We start from the raw sequence: 24,480 nt of genomic DNA on the forward strand, positions 1-24,480 counted from the left end.
AACAAAGTAAAAACATCCTTGGGACATCAGGGAGAGAAAAGGATGAAAAGTCAGAGGCGAGAACTCCCCTCATCAGACAGCCCGAGGCACAATAGATGCTGTCTGTGAAAAACCTGCTTCTGAACATGAACCAAAAAGTGGGTACAAGTCATAGGAATCCATAATAAAATTGAAAATGTTGACCAGTTTTATTGAGGAGTGAAAATAAGTAACTTTTAACACGTTTAAACCCTCTGCAATAGATTAATCATTCAATACCTGGCCGAGCGTGGACGAGTCGGTTGATGATGATAATAATAATCATGCATCTTTTCAACAGCTAAGATTGAAATTCAATATCTCTAAATCTCATTTCTTTAAATACATGCAGCTTGTTACCTTTGTAACTTTCCATCAATACTGCCCATCTCTCTTCTACAGTCTATTAAAACTTACTTTAGGGTGTTATTGACATAAGCTACTGCAGCTCTTTCAACTTATTTACAGATTAAAAAATAAGTAAGGAGAAGGGTATGATGCAGGAATCGTGTATAAAATATAGAGAAAGGGACTTTGGGTAGAATGGAGTCATCTTTAATATGTTTCATACCGAATGTCAGACCTACAGGGATACTTTGAAGTTAATTTAATTACAAAAGTAACCAAATATACACAAAAATGTCACACTCAACTAAAACATGAGGATCAAACAAAGAAACAACTGTCAACTGCAGTGGTGCTTCTTCCTTCTTCTGATGCCAAATGAGCAATTATAGCAAACAAACTATAGCTGAAAAAACATTTTTGCAAAGATTATAGGTTTGTTTTTTTGCTACCTTGCTTTGATATGTTACACCACACATTACCAACATAAGCAGGAAGGTGCAATTCTAGACAGTGTACTATAAAAAGGGAACTTTTGGACTGATGGGAATTTAGTTAAAACATGTTACAACTGGTCCAGGACCTGAGACTCTGAGGGGCCTTAAATAAAAGCCACAATCATTGTGTCATTTGGTTTGTGACAATTTGATTAATTACAAATTTGTTTGGGAATATGTACCGATTCAAAACAAAAGAAATTGAAATGATAAGAACCCAACGAGCTCCTATCAGCAGTGCAACATCATTTGTCAGTGTCGTTGCAAAAATGAAACCGTTTTCTGATCTGTTTGGTTTGGTTTAGGCGGATAAAAACTTTGATTTGGGTCAAGGAAAGATTGTAGTTTGGGGTTAGATAACCACTTACTTAAGGTTTGGGAACAATCCATTGTCATGGTTCAAATAAATGTTGACTGTCAGGAGGAAACAGGTAGCGTATAGCAGTCTCCTTTGTCAAAATATTTCTTCTTTTGTCATAATTCCTTCAGCTGCCAGAGGTCTTTTTTTTTATTTGAATGTAAACATGTCATTTGGGACGTTTGCTGAAATGACTGATGCTGTCATTTCTCTTGGGATCACAGTCTTTCCCTACAACACCGCACAAAAACCGAACACTTCCTACACTCAAAAAGATCTTGACATTAATCTTTGAAGCCTTTCTTTGCAGAGCGACTAAAGTACAGCTGTGTAACAATTCTAGTCAGACCTTTATTATTTTACTTGACACTGTACATATTCCCAAACGATTCTGCTTTTAATTAACACACCACAAAACCTGGGCCAGGTAGTATTGCACCAGAGGGGTACTGGTTGGTCTCTTGATAAAATCTAATTAAGATGCCATGTTTATTCTAAGTGCACTGGGATTGGAGGAGCACAAGGGGCCCGTGGCTCACTGTTGCCTTGGGACTCCCTTGCAAGACTCTACGCTGTAAGTCATATGCACTTACAGTAAGACTTTAAATCTGTTATTCCCAACACACGCACAGCAAAGTTTTGATACTGTAGTGTTCTCACACTGTGGCCTAATCCCATTAACCTACTAAAGTGCCACCACAAAGAAACAATTCACTCTGTTGTTGGTTTAAACAGCAGATTTTCCACTCCAGACTGAGCACATCCTCACGTCTCGCGTCCTGCTGAAAATACCTCCTTTGATGCACCTTGCTTTACTCTTCTCCTCCCGTCTTCTTAGTGATTTTATGTCATTTGACTAGCTGGGTGACAGCTCTTTTAAGAGAGGGGACAACTCAAAATGTCAGCTTCAGTATGTTTACACAAAGAGAAGAGAAGGAAGGCAGGGGGGACGGAGGAGGAAAGGAGATTGAAAAGAGGAGATAAATTCAGCCGGAGTCCTTTTCTCTTCTACTTCTTCTTCTTCTTCTTCTTCTTCTTCTTCTTCTTCTTCTCTGCATCAGCATTTTCTTTCTCCTAGTTTTGTTTTCTCCCTCTTTTCTCCTTCAATCTGTCTCTCTCTCTCTCTCTCTCTCTCTCTCTGAGTATGACCTAGTTTGATCCTGAATGGTTTGGGGGCTGTCTGTCTCTGAGATAAACTCATTTGCTCTGGATCATTTAGAGAGCAATGCCACCCCCCCCTCCACCCACCCACTCCCTCTACCCTCAATGTTATTTGAGGAAGCAAGCAACAGAATGTGTCTGCATGTGTATAAGAGTGTGTGTGTGTGTGTGTGTGTTAGTGTGCATATGTGTGTCCTGTAATCTGTTAAGTGGGCAGAGGCATATGGGCAGAAAGGACAGAAAAACGCTCACACAGAGAGCTGTCAGAAAATGAAAGGGGATCTCTGGATTCAGATAAGGTTGTGAAGTGTTGCGTATCCAAAGATATCTGTCACACAAACACAGACAGCACTGATAGGCAGATTTATTCAAAAAGGTCACACTGTGCAGCTTCTGTGTATGTATGTGTGTGAGCTGTGCACTGTGCAATGAGATTTTAAAGATCCCATCTGACCTGCCTCCTTATTAGGGGACTCATGTAGGCACACGTGTGTGTTTTTTTTTTTTTTTTGCGTGTGCTTTTGTTTCTCCGCAGGCTGCCGAAACCGTCATGTACTGTAACTGAAAAGCCGTGTGGGTTGGATGGCTCTTGTCTAGTCTCGGAAAGCTAATTACACTGAGTGCACAGTGATGGAGCTGCCTCGAAATTATTTATGATTCTTCTGCTGTCCCAATTGTTCTCGTCAGCCAAGTCATCATCCAATGCGTCCTCAATTGGCAAATCATTTCTGATCGTCATCCTTCCTTCGCCATCATTTTCTTTTGTTTTAAAATTGCTCCTCAAACAATAGAAGGAAAATCCAACCCTCTCTTGCAAGTACTCGTACACAGTTACACAGAGTATCCTCAATCAGCCCTGGAGAGTTTGTCTGCTGATCGATCAATGCAGCTTTACTAAGGGACTGATACCAAATTCCTGACATTTACCATCGATGTTTTTAGATCATTAAAACTGTTTCTGTTATAAAACTCCTTTGTGGCTGTGCTCGATGCAACTTCACGTCCTCCACATTTCGCCTTTTCTCCACAGAAAGGGGAAAAAGTTCAGCACCAAACAAAAAATTGGACCCTCAAGCCACCCTGTAGCTGTTCCACACTGTGATAAAGCGGTTTACGGTGGATATTTTCTTTAAAAGATCATGTCGAACACATCATGAGGGATAGAGAGAGAGAAAAAAAACTCTGAAGCTACAGGATTTCAATTAACAGAACAAAAGGTTACATTGTTCTCTTTTGGAGCCTTTATTTCTTATTTTCAGCCTTTCTTTTGTTTCTAAAAAACCAGCTGCCAGCGGGGTGTTAATAGCACTTGTTGCCGATTCCCTTGTTTCAAGAGGGGTGTTGCCTTTCATGCTCGAAATTAGTGCAACTATCTGTCGCTCTGTTGCACCTGTAACCACACCCAACAGTGATGTCACAGTGTACCGACACACCTGAGAGTTCACCTGTAAAGAACTGTAGCTAAGTGAGAAGTTAAAGCACTGGAGGTCAGCAAAAACACAATTTTCAGGGAATATTAAGTTGCTTTTTAAACCTAAATACATATAATTTTGAATCACAACCAACAACGCCTGTCGAATCGAGCCGTATTTTTTGGCAGGAACCAAAACGACTAATTTCTATTTTCTTTTTTCGGTGCCAAATGTACAACCTCCACAGCCAAATTTTTTTGTGATGTAAGTGAAGGGGCGTATGGAAAGAGACAGCTGCATTTGCTGGCACGGAAATCAGCAATTGTTGACTTTAAGACTTTTAAAAAAGTGAAAATACATCCTCTAAAATGGATTGAAAAAATAAATAATAGGGCCTCTGACAAAATGCTCGACAATTTTGGTCAATTCATCGTGTTTGTTGACTGAGACTGTAGCGTAGATTGCATGTTTAACCTTTGAAACTAAGATTTGCACTGCAGGGGGGCACAATTTCTTCACAATGGAGAGGTTTTGCAATGTAAAACAGATGTAATTTTACATAAAATCAGCTTTAGTGTGCGACACACTATTCAATTACGCTGATCTTCATAGAGCTCTCTCATTCTGGTTTTTCTCCCACTCACCTTTTCTCTTTCTCTTCCCTACCTCTTTTCTGAAGTGCCTTGCTGAAAGGAATAAAGAAGCTTTTAGCCTCTAAGATTATAATCATTCCTTTTTTTTTATTCATCATAATTGCTCACAGATTGCAGTAATTTCAGAGTCTGTAAATGCGAGAGGGCACACTAATGTCGCTCGGGGGGGATGGGATGAAGTGATTGAGGGAGAGTGGCTTAAATGGAGGCTATAGAAGTACGGATGAAGCAGTCTGATGACGGACTGAGGGACGAGGCTGAGGGAAAAGAGAGAGGAAGCGGTTAAAACACAGCGAAGGAGAATAATGGGAGTTTAAAAAAATAACACATCAGGAAAGAGAAAGAGAGGAGGTGAAAGAAGGATTGTGAGCAAGAGGAAGAGAGGCGGTTGTTGTTCCAGTGTCACTCATGGTCCCCCTCGGGACTGTTTAGACCTTTAAAATCTCCTCCTCCTTTCCGCAGGCCACTAACACTCCTATCACCCTCTCCTCCTTATTCCTCCATCCCTGCCACCTTCACTCTATTATCTCTCCTTATCCATACATTCTCAAACCTGCTCCGTCGCTCTCTTAAATCACCTCCTTGTCTTCCGTCCTTCCTTTTTTCCTCTCATCCCTTTATTTTTCTTTTGTTTTCATTCCCACCGACTCTCAGCTCCTCTTGTCTTCCCTCCTGCTTCCCACCTTCCTTCGTACACTGAAGTGGCTATTGATGAATTGACTAACTGTACGTGACTATGGCGTTTCCAGAGGAGAACCTGGGCAGAATGGCAGACTGTATATAAAGGAGGACGTAGCGAGGTGTGACATCACCAATTGGTTAAGCCAGGACCTTCCAAATAAGGAATGCGGGGTGTTGCCTTTAATGCTCTCAATTTCCAAAATGACCACCAGCAAACTTATTAGAAGGCCTGAATTTATCGATCGAGACCTTATAGACTTGACTGACTCAGTATTTCTAGAGAGAAGTTGACGCTTTTTGAAAGGGAGTCAATTGGAGCCAGAGATTTCTTGAGTCAGCATCTAGTGGCCATTGGTGGCATTGCACTTTAAGGTACCTCTGCATTGGCTTCAGCCTCAAGCTGAGGTAGTGTTTTGTGTGTGTGTGTGTGTGTGTGTGTGTGTGTATGTGTGTACCAGCAAATTTCAGTTGCTGGATCTGATGGCAATATTCATTCATATCCTGCCGTATTGCCTCGTAGTCTCATGTCATGTTACATTTCAGGGATTCTAGCAAAAGCTCCTTCTACTTAAGCTCACAGAGTTTCCGAGAAAAAAAAGTCAGAGGCAGCCATTCAGTCAGCTGTGAGTTTTTCCTTCCTCTCAAATGGCACTCAACTCGTTGATTGATTGATTAAGTGAACAACAGCACCAGGCTCAGTCTTTAGTTCTTGCATTGATATTTCATCGGTCCACTGTGTCCTTGCCATTTTCTAAATGATTTATCTGGTTCTCTACATTCTTGTGAGATTCACAAACTGGAGATCTACAAAAGTATGAGTTTAAAGTATTAAAAAAGTGGAGTTGAGATTCCTTTAACAGATGTGTGTAGATTTATTGTAAGCATAGAAAACGTAGTGCTTATTAAAGGTGCAAGACATTTACCCTTTTCACATGGCTGACGATTAGCTGTAAATAATACCGCAAAATTAGGTTTAGATCTGACACCAAGTAATACCAGGGCCAGAATCACTGATGTTGATACAGCTACTTTTGATCATTACAAGCAGCTAATGTATTATTATGTGTGGGGAGAGCAGTGTGTTATGATTTGAACGGAGTGCATCATTAATAGAGGCTTTTTCTGAATACATTTTACCACTGAGTGATTTGGCAAATAGTGTCGAATTTTTACCGTTCTCTGTGAATGATTTAACCACTCGCATGTTAAAACACGAGTCCGTTTTTTAATGAAAAATGTTTATTAAATGTTTATTGTGTCAGTTCTTTGAACTGAAGGTGATTGCTGCACTCAACAGCAGCAGGGAAGTAGAGCAGAGAATACATGCATCAAAGGATATGTTCACAGTTTTAAGTCAGGTGCTTCTATGAACGTTGAGACATGTTTTCCTCGCTGTAATCATTCCTCTTGTTCATACTGACCAGTAGTAGATGGTAGTTGAAGACAAAGTGCATGTTTTAAAGTTTATCTGAAGATAATACGATGCTTCAGTCATCTGAGTTAGTCAAATATATGGATATCTTCCAGAGTTACAGTCTTTTTAGTAAAAAATTCCCTCTTTGTGTCTCGACAGACAGTGTTTTCCTTTTCAGCTGCAGTGGAAGGATCGTAACAAAAAGAGGGAATTTTGCACTAAAAAGACAGTAACTTTGAAAGACTTGATTTACTGAAGCCTCATATTAACTTCAAATAAACTTTTGAATACATTTTTTGCAAGGAAAATCTCATTATGAGGAGATCTCTTCATGTCCAGTATGAGAAGGGGGAATGATTACAGCATGAAAAACATGTGTCAATGTTCATTTGGGCTCCTGACTGTTGTTTTCTGACACACTTGAGAAATTATGAACTTATCTTTAAGAAGAGAGTTTATGTGCCTAAAACATAATCTGATGAAACTGGTAAACGTTTTTGTTTCATTCTTATTAACGCTAGTATCACTACTCAAAACAAGACTTATTGCTGGTAATATTGATACTTTAGGTATCAATTTACAGTAGATCATACTGTGAAGTGGTTATATAATTATCTCTGGATGTAACAACTGGAATCTATAGATATCTGCCATTAATCTTCCCAGACGCTGGACTACTGCCTGGTGCCCCTAAGTGCATAATACCCATCAAACAAATCCACCTTTTCATAGAGTTCATATGATCCAAAACCAAAAGCTGCATCATTCAAATACAGGAAATGAGTGTCACACATCTGTCTCCTCATTCTAGTAAAACGAAGACAAACGAGTCACATAAATCACGAAGAACGTCCGTTTAGATTGCCTTGTTTGGTCTCATGTGTGTCGTCTGTTCTTCCAATTCTTCAAGGTTAATGCTTCCCAATCCATGTCATGTGATGTGAAATTATAACGATCGACATGGGAGTAATAACATCGAGCTTGAATTCCTGAACATCAGAGATTTTTTAGTACTTGTTTTGTTCCGGTGCATGAATCTGAGTATCGGTGTCTGTGAGTGGTAGTTTTTTTCCTTCTTTTATTTATTTATTTTTTTTTTACCAAATGTGTGTTTTTATCCATGTTGTGTATCAGGGGGAGATAGTTAAGTGCAGGCCTTGGGCACAGTGTGTTTCTGTGATGGCTAACACAGCCCACACACTGGAGCATTTGATATGAGAGACCAATGGAGCGCTTTAGACATGAATTGTTGTTTCAATTTCATTTAAATTGCATGCGATACAGTAGCAATTTCTCACCACTTCAGTGTCACTTAGATAATAGCGTTATATCTGCAGATTTGGGTGTTTTTCTACCAGGTGATGGAGTGAGAAATGGACAGAAATGGATCAAGCTAAGCAGGAGTGAAGGTCTGCTGTAGTGCGCCTGTGTACGCCTGCAAATTCCCAACCACTCATTTTTTGGATCTAAAAAGCAGTGCTACAGTACGAAGCCCAGGCTATTGATTTAACAGTATAAATGTTTGATAATTCATATAAATATTCTACAACTCCAGCAGGAACCAGCACAGACTTGCTGACAAGGAAATCGAGCTGCATGTTAGATAAAGATGGAATTTAATGGATGGAGCATGAACGAAAGTGAAAAATGTAGCTCTCAGAGGTGAAGATGTGTATGGCAGTTATACCTGCATGTGTGAATGAGAGAGGTGAGGATGCATTGAGCAGATGTGTTGGACAGACAGAAAGTGTCAGCACGTGTGTTGACTCATCACTAATGCAACCTGCAACATGGAAGATTTTGTTGCAACAAACAGGGATCAACTGGTCACTCCTGCCGCTCATGGATAGATGATTCTTGGTTGTTCTGCTTCCTCTCCCATGGCACTTAAACCAGAGTCTGAGCTGAGGCTAGAAGCTACAGTATGTCATTCAAGGTATTTTCCATCCAGATGTGGCAGAACTTCTAAGCAAATCTCCAAAACATTAGCAAAAGTGGGAAAGTTTGTGGATTTCAATCAACTACAGCTCTGCAAATAAACTCTAAAGAACATAACAAGAGAACACGACTAAAAGAGCACCACAGCCTTCTGGACAATCTCATCGCCAAACAAGAGTGTCAGTTTTGGATGATTTACGAAGCATCCAATGCTACGCTTTTCATATTCTCGCTATAACATCTGCACATGGCAATTACGATATGGTTAAGCTCAGGGAAAGATCTTTGTTACAGTTAATGACAAGACAAACATCAACTGCAGGACTCTCACATGAAAATCAGACGCCCTACGTGGCCATCCACCATCCAAACCTCCACACCCTCATTTTCCACCTTGCCACATAAAACACACACTACTTCCTGCATTGCCAAAGAATGTTGCCATTGGTGCAGAATCATTCAATAGAGACGTAATTCCTGGGATTCTGGTCTAGTTTTGTAAGATTAGGTTAACATTGGTAACAACATTTCATCAAAGCTTCCCACCTGTCATGACATTGTTGTATTGAAGTTCATTAATGGTAAAACCACTAAAGGGATGCAGCAGATTTAGCAATAATTAGTCAGTGAGTTAAGATTCAACAGCTTTCCTTCTGGGGCTCTACTGGAATATCTTTGCATGATTTACAGTTCAAAAAACTCCTGATTTATATTATACCGGTCCTTTATGCTGCAGACTTCCGCCACCTCTGGAGGCTGCGTAAACAAACAGTAGTGGTCAGATTTCGCTTCTTGTTCTCGTTCTTTACTCAAAATCTAAACTTCTCAAATACATATGTGCATGATGGAGCCTGATTTTGATCCAAAATATGCGAGTTGACGACGTGAAGAACCTGAGCAACAAAGACCACAGACAGACGGCTGTTTGTAGGCATGCACAAACGATGTGATGTCAGTTAGATCGGGAAGTAGAGATAAAATAGAACATTCAGAGCAGGCTGAAGCCCCGACTTTTGACCTGAAGGAGGCATTTTTACATATGTTCACCTGAAGTTTTGGAACTGTGACTATGTTTAAAATAGACATCCGACATTATATATGCATGACTGAAAATAGCAAAAAGATGATATGTAGATAGATTTAATAGATTTGTGTAGAAGTCTAGAATAAGTTGAGATCAAGCGATCATGGCCATCATCAGTGTCTTGATAAAGTGACAGAAATGTTTCTATATTCCCGTATGAGAGATCAACCTGACTTGCACACACATTTAAGCAGATTTTGTACCCCTCCCATACAAACTGCAACTGAAAAAAGAGTAAACTCTATTGGATTTGACTTGAAAGTGAGGCTTCATCCTGTTAAATCCCGCCTTTTAAGTACCATCAGGGGCTATATTCCAGTGTGTCCCATAAGGCTGTGGCCTGTTGAAACCTGTTAACCAGAATCTGTTGATAAGAGCCCTCTCAAATTCTTGAGCCCTTTTTAAATCCAACAAAACAACCAGATGAAATCCTGAAAGCAGATTTCAAAGTCGTTCTGCTCTTTATATTCTGACCCTGTGTTTGTAGACTGATAACAGCTCGGGCTTGTTTGCCTTCGATAGTTTTCTTATTAATAATCTTACTTATTTATGTAAATGGGTCGCTCTCTTCTGTCCATATGTAGCGTCTGGAATTCAGTCTGCCTTTAATTCTTTATTATTTCTTGGGCCATCCACCCTCACGTAGGGGAGCCATGTGAGGGTGGATGGCTGTCAAAAATTAAACAAAAAGTAGCTACTGGCCCTGTGATATATTATTTATTCATTTTTTTGAATTATTCTTTTCACATATTGCATTTTTTTTACTATTACTTGTTTTTTCAAATTTCTGGTGTTTCTATTGTGATGTTTTCCAGCCTAAATTCAAACAGGTGGATGGAAACACACTGTTGCAATGTGCTATTGAACACCTTTGGTTTGCCTGCAGTTGGAAGAACAGATTTGTTTGAGCAAGATTGTGTCTGGTGCTTTCTATCTGTTCATAGATGTAATGAGAGAGGTGTCAGTGTGCTCTCAGAGAGATTATTAAAACCGTTTTTACATCTACAGTCAGAGGATCTTACTACTTCCTCTTCCCTTCTCACCCTACATTTCACCTCCATTCTCTGACCAATCAGGTACTTGTTCCTGCCCCAAATTCTGCCCTCCTCCTCCTCCTCCTCCCTGCAACCCTTCCTAGGTCGCCTGTGTGGCATTTTTCATGCAGCACCACGACTCATTGTTTATTAAAAAGGCAGTTTGTTAACGACCACGAATATCAATGCCAAACATTGCCAGTGTAAACTTTGATAACACCGTGGCACGCATCTAATGAGCTTTCAACACACACATACGAAGAGAGAGGAAGGGATTGCTATAATACACTTCCTGTGTGTGTGTGTGTGTGTGTGTGTGTGTGTGTGTGTGTGTGCATTTCCAGCTGTGAGGAAAGGCTGGTGTCATTCTCTGCCTCTCTCCCTCCATCTGTCTCTCTCTTGCCATCATTGTGTATTCCTCCTGTCTTCTCTCCACACCTCCTAACCTTCATCTCACCTCCTTCCCTCTCTCTTCCCCGCCTCATCCTTCTCTCCAACCTCTCTTCCCAACTCCATCCTTTGTGTTTTTTTTCTTTTTCTTTCCCCTCTGTCTCTCCTTTGTTTTCACCCTTTCACTCTTCATTCTCTCCCACCCTCCTCGCCGCTGTGTGTGTTTGTGATCATGCATAATTGAGACTTGCTCCCTCTTCTGTCTGTGACCGTTGTGGCAGACATGGTAACTAAACTCTCTCTCTCTCTCACACACACACACACACACACACACACACACACACACACACACACACACACACACACACACACACACACACACAGACACACACAGAGCAGCCAGTCCTTTACCAGTGGATTTACCCAGACATGAATATGCAAAGCTGACCTCTATCTATCTATCTATCTATCTATCTATCTATCTATCTATCTATCTATCTATCTATCTATCTATCTATCCCAAGTAAGCTTGGAACAGAATGCCACCTGCTGGCGAGCAGGAGTAACTGCATCTAGTCTTAATGTGATCTGACTCAATTTTACACTTTTGGATCTATCATAAATTTCTCTCCTTCTTGCCTATCGAGAGGTTTCTTTTTAAAGGGTCAGCTCACATAATCACAAAATTGTTCTCACTTATCCCTAGTGGTATCATCCATGCACATAGTTTCTTTTTTTTATTCGCCCAACTCTTGAGATATTGGCCTCTGGAACTTATGCTACCACCCCAATGCAATGGATGTTTGTTTGTTTAACAAAACTCATAACTCAAATAGTCCATTTTGCATATGTTTACATACTATTGTCATGTAACATAAAATTACTGTAAATTAGGCTGCAATTTGCAGCATCCTGCTACACCTACATCTAAAAATAAATAGAAATGCAATAAAGAAGTGTCATTCTTTTGTTGTTGGTGGTGTTATGGAATCCTGGTTTATGTAAAATAAATAAATAAGGTACTTCAAAGACAAGAGTGATACATATCATAATGTAGTTTATGCTTTTTAGGTAATTCTGTGATGACTGACAAAGTTTTCTTGTTGGGAGTCAAACGTTGTCAGTGTTCTGGTACAAGAGATGATCCTGAAATATTGATGAAGTTTTTTGGTTGCAATAGTGTGTTTTGGATGTAAGATTAACTGTTGTGCAGAGCTGCATTTTGGTAAAGAGAGCTGTGTGAACAGTTTTGAAAAAGTGAGGGCAAGGCAAGTTTATTTATATAGCGCACTTCAGCAACAAGGCAATTCAAAGTGCTTTACATGAAACATTAAAAGCATTGAGACGAAGTGCAAAAGAAACACACCACAAGCCCAAATACAACCAGAAACAGTCATTAAAGAGCCAAGAGAATAGAAAACAAGCTAAAATAGAATAAGACAGGTATACAATACAAGAATAAGAGTTACAGTGCGGTGTAAGAAATAAATAATTATTTAATTTAATAAAAGGCAGCTGCAAACAGAAAAGTCTTCAGCCTTGATTTAAAAGAACTGAGAGTTGCATCAGACCTGCAGTTTTCTGGGAGTTTGTTCCAGATATGTGGAGCATAAAAACTGAACGCTGCTGCTCCATGTTTAGTTTTGACTCTGGGGACAGAAAGCAGATCTGCCCAGATGACCTGAGAGGTCTGGATGGCTCGTAGCGTAGCAGATCAGAAATGTATTTTGGCCTTATACAATGTAGTGCTTTATAAACCCACAGCAGTATTTTAAAGCCAATTCTTTGACAGACAGGAAGCTGAGAACTGGAGCGATATGATCCACTTTCTTGGTCTTAATGAGGACTCGAGCAGCAGCGTTCTGAATCAACTGTAGCTGTCTGATAGATTTTTTTAGGGAGACCTATGAAGACACCATTACAGTAGTCGAGTCTACTGATGCATGGACAAGTTTTTCCAAATTCTGCTGAGACATAAGTCCTTTAATCCTTGTTATATTCTTAAGGTGATAGTAGGCTGACTTTGTAATTGTCTTAATGTGGCTGTTGAAATTCAGGTCTGAGTCCATGACTATGCCAAGATTTCTGGCTGCAGAATTTGCATAAATATGGTAACATATTTTGTAGTTTTCCACAATCTGAGCCAATGGAAACATGTAGATGTTGAACAGAAGAGGCCCGAGAATGGAGCCCTGGGGAACTCCACAGGTCATTTTTTTCCGCTCAGATGTGTAATTACCTATAGACACAAAGTAGTCCCTGTCCTTTACGTAGGATTCAAACCAGTTCAGTACTGTGCCAGAAAGTCCCACCCAGTTTTCCGGTCTGTGTAGTAATATGTAGTGGTCGACTGTGTCAAATCCAGCGCTGAGATCCAGTAATACTAAGACTGAAATTCTGCTTCTGTCTGTGTTTAAGTGGATGTCATTGAAGACCTTAACAATAGCTGTCTTAGTGCTGTGGTGTGGTCAAAATCCTGACTGGAAGACATAAGAACAGTTGTTTAGTGCCACAAAGTTGTTCAGCTATTGAAAAACAGCTTTTTCAATGGTTTTACTTAGAAACGGGAGGTTTGATATGGGCCTATAACTGTCCATTAGTGATGTGTCTAGATTCTTATTCTCTAAGAGGGGCTTGATGACAGTGATGGCAGTTTTCAGGGCCTGTGGGAAGACACCTGAGAGAAGAGACATGTTTACAATTTGTAGAAGATCTGAGGCCATGCAATTTGAAACATTTTTGGAAAAGCCTGTTGGCAGAATATCAAGGCAGCAGGAGGACGATTTCAGATGTTGTATAATGTCCTCCAGGTTTTTGTGGTTGATCAGATAAAATTGTGTCATGGTATTTGAATTGATTCTAAGTGGATACATGGGTAATATATACTGTTCCTAATATGGAAGCACTGACTGCTTGTCTAGTTTTCTTGAATTTTGTCTGTGAAGAAGGAGGCAAATTCATTGCAGGCCTTGGTGGATAGAGGTTCAGAGGCTACTGACACAGGAGGGTTAGTTAGCCTGTCAACAGTAGCAAACAAGGCACATGCATTATTATTGTTTTTGGCAATGATGTCAGAGAAGAAGGACCGCCTTGCATTTCTCAGTTCCAAATTATATATGCAAAGTCTCTCTTTATAATTGTCATAGTGAATCTGGAGATTTATTTTTCACCACCTGCATTTGGCTTTTCAACACTGAGGTGTTTGCTCTTATTGCCATTAAAGGCTAATGGATCCTTGGCCTGAGAGCAGAGAGTAAAGAATGCAGACTTCTTTTAGAGAGTGAAGAAAAGAAAGTACATTTTTTATTGGCACAAATATGTCTTTAAACGAGTACAATAGCATTTCAACATGTCTCAAGGGCTGTAATTTAAGGTAGGATATAAACTACTGTAGAGCCATTGCAGTACAGTTTTTTTTCTTGCAGCAGCAGCAAAACTGGCTTCATTTTAAGGTAAATACTCATACAAACATCAGCTAAATGTATGTAGTGAGGCTAAATGAGTGGAAATCATAGGGGTAATTATCCTTTTATCATCTCTGTGTCAATGAAGTGGAGTGCTCTTACTTCAGTGGCACAGATTAAATATGAAAGGACAATGCAACATGTGAAAACCATTCAACCCTCTCTTTGTTGTTTCTACCAAAGTCTCTGTTATTGTCAATGATGGTGCATCTACAGCGGTTGTTGTGTACAGTGTGAAGCTGCTGTCAGCCTTTTTTTTTTCTTTTAAATAAAAGCCCTACTGTAATGAGAGGCTTTTACTGTCAATTTAGATGCCTCACCGGCCTCCGGAAATCATAAACAGGCTCTTAATTGAAGGGAGATGTCGAGGTCAGTATGAGACTCAGCTGATGTGAAGCTGCATTGCAAAGATTTATGGCATCGATGAGTGTTAGCATATGACGTAAAAGCTCTGAGCTGCTTTCATTTTAAAAGAAATCATATTGAATTTCTTTGTATTTAGGTGGCTGCAACCTCAATGTCACAACACAATAATGTGTACAGTGTTGACAATGAATAGAAACTCGACTTGCCAACTCATGACATGTCCTCTTGTGATGGTTCATTTTACGTTAAAATCATTAAAATCAAACTGTTTTTCTCTCAGCTACAGTTAATAATGAAATACTGCTGACTCACACAACCACAGACTATTCTCTCACACAGACCTCAGCAGCAAAACACATAAAAAATACAAATACTGCAAATGAGCAACATTAAAGTGCCAGAGGCAGTCACATGTCATTTAAATTAATTGATAATAAACTCGTCTCTCTCTTTTCTCTCCCTTGCTCTCTCTTCTGCTTCTCTGTGTCTCCCACTAAAGAAGAGAGGCAACAGATCACCCCAGGCCCACCGACCGGTGCTGTTATCGGCGGTATTCTCGGTGCCCTCGCCTTTATCGGCATCATCATCGGCATCATCTTCTTCATCCGCAAACGCCAGGAGGACGGAGAGTAAGTCTTCATTAGCAATTCTGCATCTATCTCGTTGTGTGTTTAACCTCCTGAGCAAAATTAATCTCCCCCCTCTGGAACTAAGGCTCATTAAAACATATGACTTGTGATGAGGGGACCCACCAGAGATAGCTCGGAGACAAATCCTGACCTGAAGTTTATGGTGTGAGGCCGACTGGAGATCTTACTCCCAGTCCTCTGCTCCCCATTCACTGCATGCAATTCCTCCTCTGTGTTGTTTCTGTACATAGGAATTTATTAAAACCTTCCCTGCTTTTAATACCAGTTTTAAGAGGTGATTTTCCCCACTGAGGCTTCCTGTAGAACAACGGGGTATACAATTTAATAAATATACAGTACATTCATTGTTTCCTGCGGTGGGGAAGTTTAGCCAAGTCTTGCAACTACTTGCTGAGTCAGAGAGGTTAATTAGACCCGTTTATGTTGCTGACACTCTTTTATGCAGTCACTAAAGTAGGTTGATGTGGAATTTATGAAGATTGCCAAAATACAGTACAAGCAGCCAGAAATAAGGATTGCAAAGGTCAGGGTCATGAGATATATGAACTGTATCTGTTGCAATAGAACGATTAGTGAGCCAGTCTCATAAAATTTCATAAAAATAAGCATGACCGCAGAGCTCTGTTTTGAACTCAAATTACTGGAAAATTACATTCCTTAAAGCCTCAATCCATGATTTGTTTCCAGCACAACTGGTTCCAATTGAAGCCCACGTTGTAGGATTCACACCCAGGGTACAGTACTTTATATTGTATGAGCTACAGTGAGAGAGATATTAGGGATCTTTCTAAGCACAAAACTGAGCAGTGAGGGGAAAAATCATCGGGCTGAAAGAGATTTTCAAGGCGATGAGATGCCGGCAAATATGAGATATGAGAAATACGTGCATAAACTTTATATGATCGAAAAAATAAATCGTAAATGTCTTGTCTAAAAATGGGCTTAAATAAATGAATTTACAGACTTGTCTTGAAATGATTGTAGTTTAAAGGTAAGCTGACAGATCTTAAACCAGCAGTAATCAATATTTTTGTTATTAACATTGAATCAGCTGACCCAGAGAACATCCAATTCAGCAGCTCTGCTGAATTTTTTAACCCTTTTTGGGCTTGTTTTGGTATTAAAGCCTCATGTTACTGTATGGCAAGCATTGCCTGAACTGCTCTCTTAACCCCATGTGGGCATCAACATTTCCAGCAAACAAGCTCGAATAAACCCACCGTAGCTGGTGGAGTCAAACACATAGCAGCTAAATAAGAGAGATTTTTCTTAAGAGTGGTGCAGACCAAACCAGAGCTGAAAGAAGACCTTACATTCATCAGGTGCATAGTCAGAAACTTCAGATGAATGCTAATAATGCATCATATCTGCTTGATGTGAGAGTTGTTCGCTAAGATGTTAATCATAAAAACTTCATGAGATGTCAGGTTTTATTGAGGTTTTCCTGCCCTGTAGAAGCCAGAAATTGTTTTTTTTTAATGAAATAAAAGTCTAGTTCTCAAAAATCCAGCTGATCTGTGTTAGACATGCCAACACGTAGTCTTTCGAAAAAAAATTAAAAATGAAGAGAAACTCCTTTAGAAAGCAAATATCATCCTAATCTTTATATGAGCATAAGCAAAACTAAAAGGCTTCCACAGGGGTTCTCACCCTTTTCTCTGTTTATTGCTGCTGTTACTTAATTTAGAATAAATAGAACAAACAAAAAAACAACATCAACAAAAAGCAGAGAGAGGTTATTTTTCCCTTTACCCAATGTGGACTAGGTTATCCCATTATTTCTTATAGCTGTATGCTGTTCATGTTTCAGCCCATTCGAAATAAATGTGTCGTTCACGTGTCTCTACATTCAGTCTTTTCTCGGTGTCACCTGGGCCTGCATGCACTCTGCTCCCCCTCCTCTGTCCACGTTGTATATTCCATCCATCCTCCTTTTGTGGACTTGTTTGATGACTCGCTCTGTCGCATGTGATATCCAGTTCTTTTAGAGCCTTAGATGCTGTCTCTGGGTTGTCATACGTTTTTGAAGATCTATAGCCATAAAAGATTTTCAGCTTTGCTGGGGTGATGACATATGATTTAATATTTTTTCTTCCTCAGCTGGTCTCTCGTCGGTTTGTACATGACTCTCTGTTGTTTCACTTTTGTTGTAAAGTCATGATTGAACAAGATCCTCATTCCATTCAGAGTCACTTTCTTTGCCCATGCCGTCTGTGGTATTTTCTTTTCTTCTTATCATAGTTCAGTTCTGGTTTGTTCTGTATTTTCTCTGTAGGTACGGTGTGTCCGGAGAATATTAAAATCCCCCGTCAATTCTAGCTTATCATGTAGTTACCCTCTGTTTTCTCTGGGATGTTGCACATGTGGATATTATTTTGTCTGAACTTACTTTCAAGGTAGTCCATCTGTGTCTCCATGTCTTTTGTCCTGATCAACACAGACTACCTATTCAATGAGATATGCATGGATAAAAAAAATCAGCTACCCAGGTTCGAAGGTAGCATAGCAGGAAGCCAAGTATACTGTTGACTTTATGTTTATGATTATATTGCACATCTTTGTCTATTGTTTTATTTCTATTGTTATAATATGTTTTATTATAACTCTTTGGGACAGATTAACTGCATGGAAAATTTGCAATCTTGTTTAAAGTTTAGTAAAACTGAATAGTTTTACTAAAACTGAACAGTAAAATGAATAGTAAAAGTTTTTTATAGCAAAACTCAAGTTCGCAGGAGAGGAGTCTTGTGGCCATGTATTTTCACAATAGTAAAAGCATTTGTTTTTCAGCCTACATTTGTTTCATGGTTAAAATTAATGTATAAAAAGCCAGTCGCTCAAGTGAGAGTCAATGGTACTCTATCAAGACACTTTGATATATATAAGGGGACCAGACAACGGGATCCACTGTCTGCACTGATCTTCACTCTGTGTATGGATGCTGAAGCGACAGCAAGATAAAATAAAGAGGCGAACTATAGGCCAGGAATGTAATAAATTAGCATTATATGCAGACGATGTCATTCTATATTTTACCTCTCCTGAACTCTCACTTCTAATGTTAATGACAGTAAATGTGAGTCTATGTGTAAGTAAACAACTGACAGATGACTCTAAAGAAAACCTCAGATTTAAGTGGAACCAAACTACAAGGAATAATAATTCATGATGATTTAAGCAAAATCTATGAGGTTAATTATCAGAATCTAGAGAAAAAAATTAAACAAGATCTAACCAGGTGGAAAACAATACCTGATTTTATTTTTAGTAGAGTGGATACAGTTCCTCTTCCTATTTCAATTAAAAAATCCTCCACAAAGTTTTAACAGATGGAATGAAATGATAATTAATTTTATCTGGAATAACAAAAGGAAAACATCAATAAAATCTACACAACATGGATTATCATTCCCAGACTTATTATTTTCAAATAAGTATCATAATGAAATGGACTACTGACAGTAAAAAGCTAAGTGGTTTATGATAGAAACAGATCTGGCTCCGCTTTCAATAAAGACATTACCCTTTATAGATAAGAAGGATTATTGCACAATTGAAAGGGTAAAACAAATGGACCAATAACACTATATATAATTGGAAACAAATTGTCAAAAACATAAAATAAACAACAAATCTCATTGTAAACCAAACAAAATGGATAATGTGTTAAAAGATTGGTCAACAAAAGAACTGCAAATATATTCCAAATACTAATCAAGAATGCTTTTAATTCTTTCAAAGCTATATCAAATAGATTTGATTTGATTTAGTCAATTTTTTATAAACATTTACAACTTAAAAACTATATCAACAATTTTCAAAAATGAGAAGGCAACCAAGAGCAGCACCCCTCAACAAGATTTATGATTTTTTTAAAAACTAAAATATGGACACCAATAATACTCTTAATATATAGGATAATATTGAAACACAAGATACAATCAGGTCAAAGTGGAACTAGGTGGACAGTTAAAAGAGGAAGACTGGAAAAACATGTATGAAGCAATACATAAAACAACAAATTCTAGCTATTGGAGGGAGTACTCGTGGAAAATATACACAAGATTCTTCATCAGGCCAAAAATACAATCAAAATTTACAATATCCATTAAACCAGACTGTTGGAGAAGCTGTGGCAAAAAGAATTCAAATCACTTGCATGTGTTCTTTTTCTGCCCATTACTAATAACGTTCTGGCAACTATTTATAACTTCTATCATGAACATTTTCCAAATTAAACAAGCACTTGAACCAAAGTGTATTATTGTAGGTACATCACCATCTGATCTCACATTAGAAATAAACAGATACCTATACATGAAACTTAGAATTGCAGCTATGAAACAGATAATGAGGAACTGGTGAAGACCTAATCCACCTTCATTTAACAACTGGAAGTCAAATGTAAACAGCATTTTAGAAATCTCCCTTATTGCTGTATGCTTGTATGTGTAGAATATAATCTGGATTGAATTACAACACAATAGGACATCTCGAGAGCCCAATATTTCAAGACTTTATTTTTAATTCTGTGCACTCTCAGTTGCCTGACTTGTTTTTCTATTTAATACAAAGAAATCTGACGTCCTAACATAGCAGCGATCAATACCGCATTATCTCTTGTCTTTCGTCCAATCAGGGGCCCACCCAAGCACAAGCCCCCTCCCCCAGTGAAGGCAGGCAGCTCGACAGAGATGGTGAGTGGTCGACATGGCTTCAAATCAATCTTTATTGTCACTGCAATTATATTCCACACGCACACGCAAAATACACACACTCAGTCCATTTGGGCAGTCATAATGGAGCTAATGGCTATTGATTGGAGATCTGAGTTGGCTTATGTGTGTCGAAATAATTAGCTTGGTTTGTAAAGAGCTCCATTAGAGTGCTCCTCTCGTCGTCCTCCTCTTCCTCCTCCTCCTCTCTTCACTTATTTTATTCCATCATTCTATAACATTTTGTTGTGCTTGTACCATATTAGGTAATGAGACTAAAACTCTGCAATTTTATGTTGATTAGATGTATAAAAGATGTCTAAATGGCTATAAATGCCAGGGCTGAAATGGAAGTTCACAGGGTTCAACAGTGAAAGTTTATTAGACAGTGTGTCTTTGAAAACCCTGTCAGAGCGATGTGACAGAAATAAAGAATTATCTCTGTAGTGTTATTTTTAAATCCAAACCAAGCCTCAAGTCTGTGAGGGCAAGTCCAGGCCGAGTCACAAGTCTTTGAACAAGCATTTGAACATTTTTCTTTTAAAGTCCTTTCAATGCCTGGACTTCATAATCGAATATACTAAAGCAGTATGGAAAACAAATCTTATTTGTTTGTTGTTTTACCAGATCAAAACAATGTTTTTGCTGTCATTTCTCACAGCAGTCAAGTTCAAGTTTGTTGTTGTTGTTGTTAAATAAGCTGACAATTTAGTCAGATTAGCTACCACTTTATTTGGAGGAAAAACGTGAATGTGAATATGTAAAAAAACAAACAACCTGTGAACTGAGGATGTTAAGGGCATTCATTTCACCGTTTGTCTTTGTTTTCTCTTTGAAATAAATTTGTCTAACTAAGCAGTTTGTTTACATAATCTTTAATTGTCTGACCGCTCACACCAACCTCTCTCTCGGCCCGTCTGATCTATTTTTAGAGGTGTGATTAAATTCTCACATGTCAGCAATTACTTTGATGAGTACAGTGTAATCATGTCTGATAGAGTCAATGACCCGAGCTGTGAAAATAAGTAGTACTAAACCCGAGGTCTCGTTCAAAGCGAGACTGTGTCACTTTCTCACTTGTGGCAACCGAGGCCACAAGTGGTATCGCACACTGAATTCGTCTTCATTTGTCAAGATTCTGATTGGTCAGCTGCTATTCTGACGTGTTAAAATGAAATGTGACAGAGGCGTAAATAGAGAAGAGCTGTTCATTATTGTCAGTTACACAGTTAGCTTAAGTTTGCTAGTATTTACTTACATTAGTCACCACTATAGCAACTGGTCTTACCAGACAAAGTAAGGCTGTAGTGTTAAAAGTGTATTGAAATGTGTGTTTTATTGCTTATAAATTGAAGAGTGTGTTATTTCAGGTTACACAGATTCGCTTTTAGTCTCAACTCTGCAGCTCTATTATCTTGTTAATATTAACTTCCTTTTATACATTATTCCAAGGTCTTCACTTCTCTCCTCCACTTGACTGTGCTCTTATTGTATTGTTTCCTGTTTTATATTCTTTTCTCTATGCTCATGTGGTTTCTGTGCATGTAGCTGAACAAGCCATCAGAGCCTCCCACAGCCACAGAGACAGCACCTCTCAGTCCAGGAGAGGTTTACTACGAGCCCACCGGGAGAGAGCCTGTCACGGTAACTATCACACACCCACACACACACACACACACATACATACATAAGCATGTTTTGCTCACTGACACATGAGCCACATTCAGTCACAGCTGGTTCCATATCTGTTTGGACAGCCACACACTGTGTTTCAGAGACGTCATGGTGTTTTTACTGTGTACCAATCAATCAAATGTTATTAATATTAAGCTGTATTTAATTATAAAAATGTGTCAAACTGTCTTATTGTTAAAAAAATGTAATATCTTATAATCCCTTGGGTATGTACAGCAGATTTGATGCTGGCATGTGAGGGGAGAGAACCTCAGCAGTCTTCATCTGATCTGATTTGTCTAATTAGATGTATTGCAATATGTGTATTCGCCATGACACACTATATTAAACACACCTCTTCGCCCTCGCAGAACCTGGATGACGAGACCACTGGAGCCCTGAATGGCGGCGCCCAGCCAGTCCTGGATGACTCGGCCAAATACGGCAACATCAATGAGCTCAAAGAACATGCCACTGATGGTCACCACGGCAACGACATGGAATCATCCAGTCACGAGCCACCGGCTGCCAACATCTCTCGCGGCGAGAGCTTTGTATCTCCCGCCATGTATGTGTAGCCACAGCAACCGCAGATCATCGCAGGCATATGGGCAAGTTCCAGGTCACCTAAATTTGCATGAAAAGCAAAGGCGAGCACACTTGTTGCCACATTAGAGAAAAACATTGTATTGTACATTCATCTTTTTGAAAAATTTAAACAGTTTTAAGCTGCGCACCATGATGTTTTGCATTTGATTTTATTTTTCTTTACTGGGCACATTTAGGAGTTTTAGGTTTCCACATATCCCAATGAAAACTGTTTTAGCGGTGTTTTAATTTTCAAGTGGATCTATTGAGGAGCAGGTATGTTAATAAGGGTGACAAGCTTTCGTCCATCATCAGCATTACATTCCAAATATCTGGTGAAGAAAAACAAAAATAAAATACAAAATATCAAAGTTTTAAGAGCAAAGTTTGAGATGCACACACCTATGATATCTGCAAAGCCTGATAGCCAGTGAAGTCATATGTGCATTGCGTATGATGAGGTGGGCTTTTACAATGTGTTAATTACATGGTTGAGAGGTGTTGCAATGTAGGTGAACTGGAACAATTAACACTAAATAACTTTAAATAACACACAGCACACTGCGTGTGTGATGCTTGTAAATCTAAATATCCACCAAAAAAAACAGCAAGACAACAAACAGCTTCTTCAATGGATTCAGTAAGAAATCTTATATGCAACATTTTGTGCCATGAACATACAGTACAACATCCCCATCACAAAGTTATTGTTACATGTGAGTCTGCCAGTCCTGGGGTCTTCTGTTTACAGCCGTGGAAAGTGATTGAAACATCTTTTTCCTCTCTCTGAGCACAGATAAAACATCAGGCTCCTCTAGCGGCCTCGTACCACAGAAAAAGTAAAAATACTATCCTTGAAGTCCTTTCAAAGTATTCTTCTTCCACGGTTGGTTTGGTTTGAATGACATACAGCTGAATTTGGTCCCAGGAAGTCCAAAGCCTGATCATTTGGCTCTGCAGGCAGCTTCAATTAATCACAAGAGATGTTGGAAAGTATTTCAGTTATTTATCAACTCCTACAATAACTCTGAGACCAGCCTTTCCCACTTTTGCGAAGCCGAGGCTACGGTCCAAAAAAGAAACATTCCACTTATGTCAAAGGACCTTATCTGTCCCTGGGCCGCAGCATCTGTTAGAGTTCTTGGCTGCTCGTTAGCACTAACGAAGTGGAAATGACATCATTTTGAAGCTCTGTAACCTGGCAACATTACATGATTAAGATTCCATGATTCATATTTGCTGTTGTTAATTGCAAGAGTTGGTAAGGCTGCATAGTGGCGGAGGTGAAATTCGGTTTACAGCAAAGCACACACACCGCAGGGTTCTTACATCTGCACACACACACACAAACACACACACATACCAATGCTTGTATTCAGGCCTCTAATAAATAACACTATCAAGAAAACATTACAAGTATGTATTGAGTATGAACATGTTCCGCATATATTGGAAAAATACTGCCATTACAGCCATTTTAACAGATTAAAATGGTCATATACTAATATATGCAGAACATTTCACATATGGAGAAAATATGCATTTAGCTTTTTAGCCGGTTGTCCGCAAGCAAACCATGCAAACAAAAAAACAAAAAAAGACAGAAAAACAGGTGATCAACAACTATGCCTGGCTGAATCAAAAATTGGTTTTCATAGATGTCAGATGGTACCAAATGATGAACAAACTGTAAATAGTATTGATAATATTGATGAATAATATATTGTTGGTGAATTGTGTACACATAAAAAATAAACAAGTGTAGGTGTTATCAGTGCCTCTGTACAGGGGATGGAAGTTTGTTAAGTGTCAAATTGAATGATCAAAAAAAAAAAAACAAAGTGTATATTACTATTTTACTTTTCACGGGTACATCGAGGTTGTCACTTAATACTAAAATGTTTTGAGTATATAAAAAATGAAATGGTGTGGATTTTACTCCTTGTTCATATTACTCTGCATGGCATGATCGGTGGCTTGTTGAAACACTTTCCCAAGGCTGTTTGCGGAATAATCTTTTTCATTTGTAAAAGCATTT

The 24,480-nt window shown here is 38.9% G+C and overlaps 1 protein-coding gene across 2 annotated transcripts in view; it reads left to right on the forward strand.

The window, feature by feature from the left end:
* pvrl2l (PVR cell adhesion molecule related 2 like) overlaps positions 1–22,968 on the forward strand; it is a 296,803-nt gene extending 273,835 nt beyond the window's left edge. Inside the window, exons 7-10 of one of the 2 annotated variants that reach the window (XM_067612170.1) lie at positions 15,318–15,444; positions 20,105–20,162; positions 21,729–21,824; positions 22,226–22,968. In XM_067612170.1, the coding sequence (XP_067468271.1) occupies positions 15,318–15,444; positions 20,105–20,162; positions 21,729–21,824; positions 22,226–22,432 (488 nt within the window). In that variant the 3' untranslated portion in view covers positions 22,433–22,968. Of the gene's footprint in view, positions 1–15,314; positions 15,445–20,104; positions 20,163–21,728; positions 21,825–22,225 lie in introns of both variants that reach the window. The other variant, XM_067612169.1, reaches the window with a different exon arrangement.
* The last annotated feature ends 1,512 nt before the right edge of the window (positions 22,969–24,480 follow it).

This window comes from Thunnus thynnus, chromosome 15 (assembly GCF_963924715.1).
Source record: "Thunnus thynnus chromosome 15, fThuThy2.1, whole genome shotgun sequence".
Taxonomy (NCBI): Eukaryota; Metazoa; Chordata; class Actinopteri; order Scombriformes; family Scombridae; genus Thunnus; species Thunnus thynnus.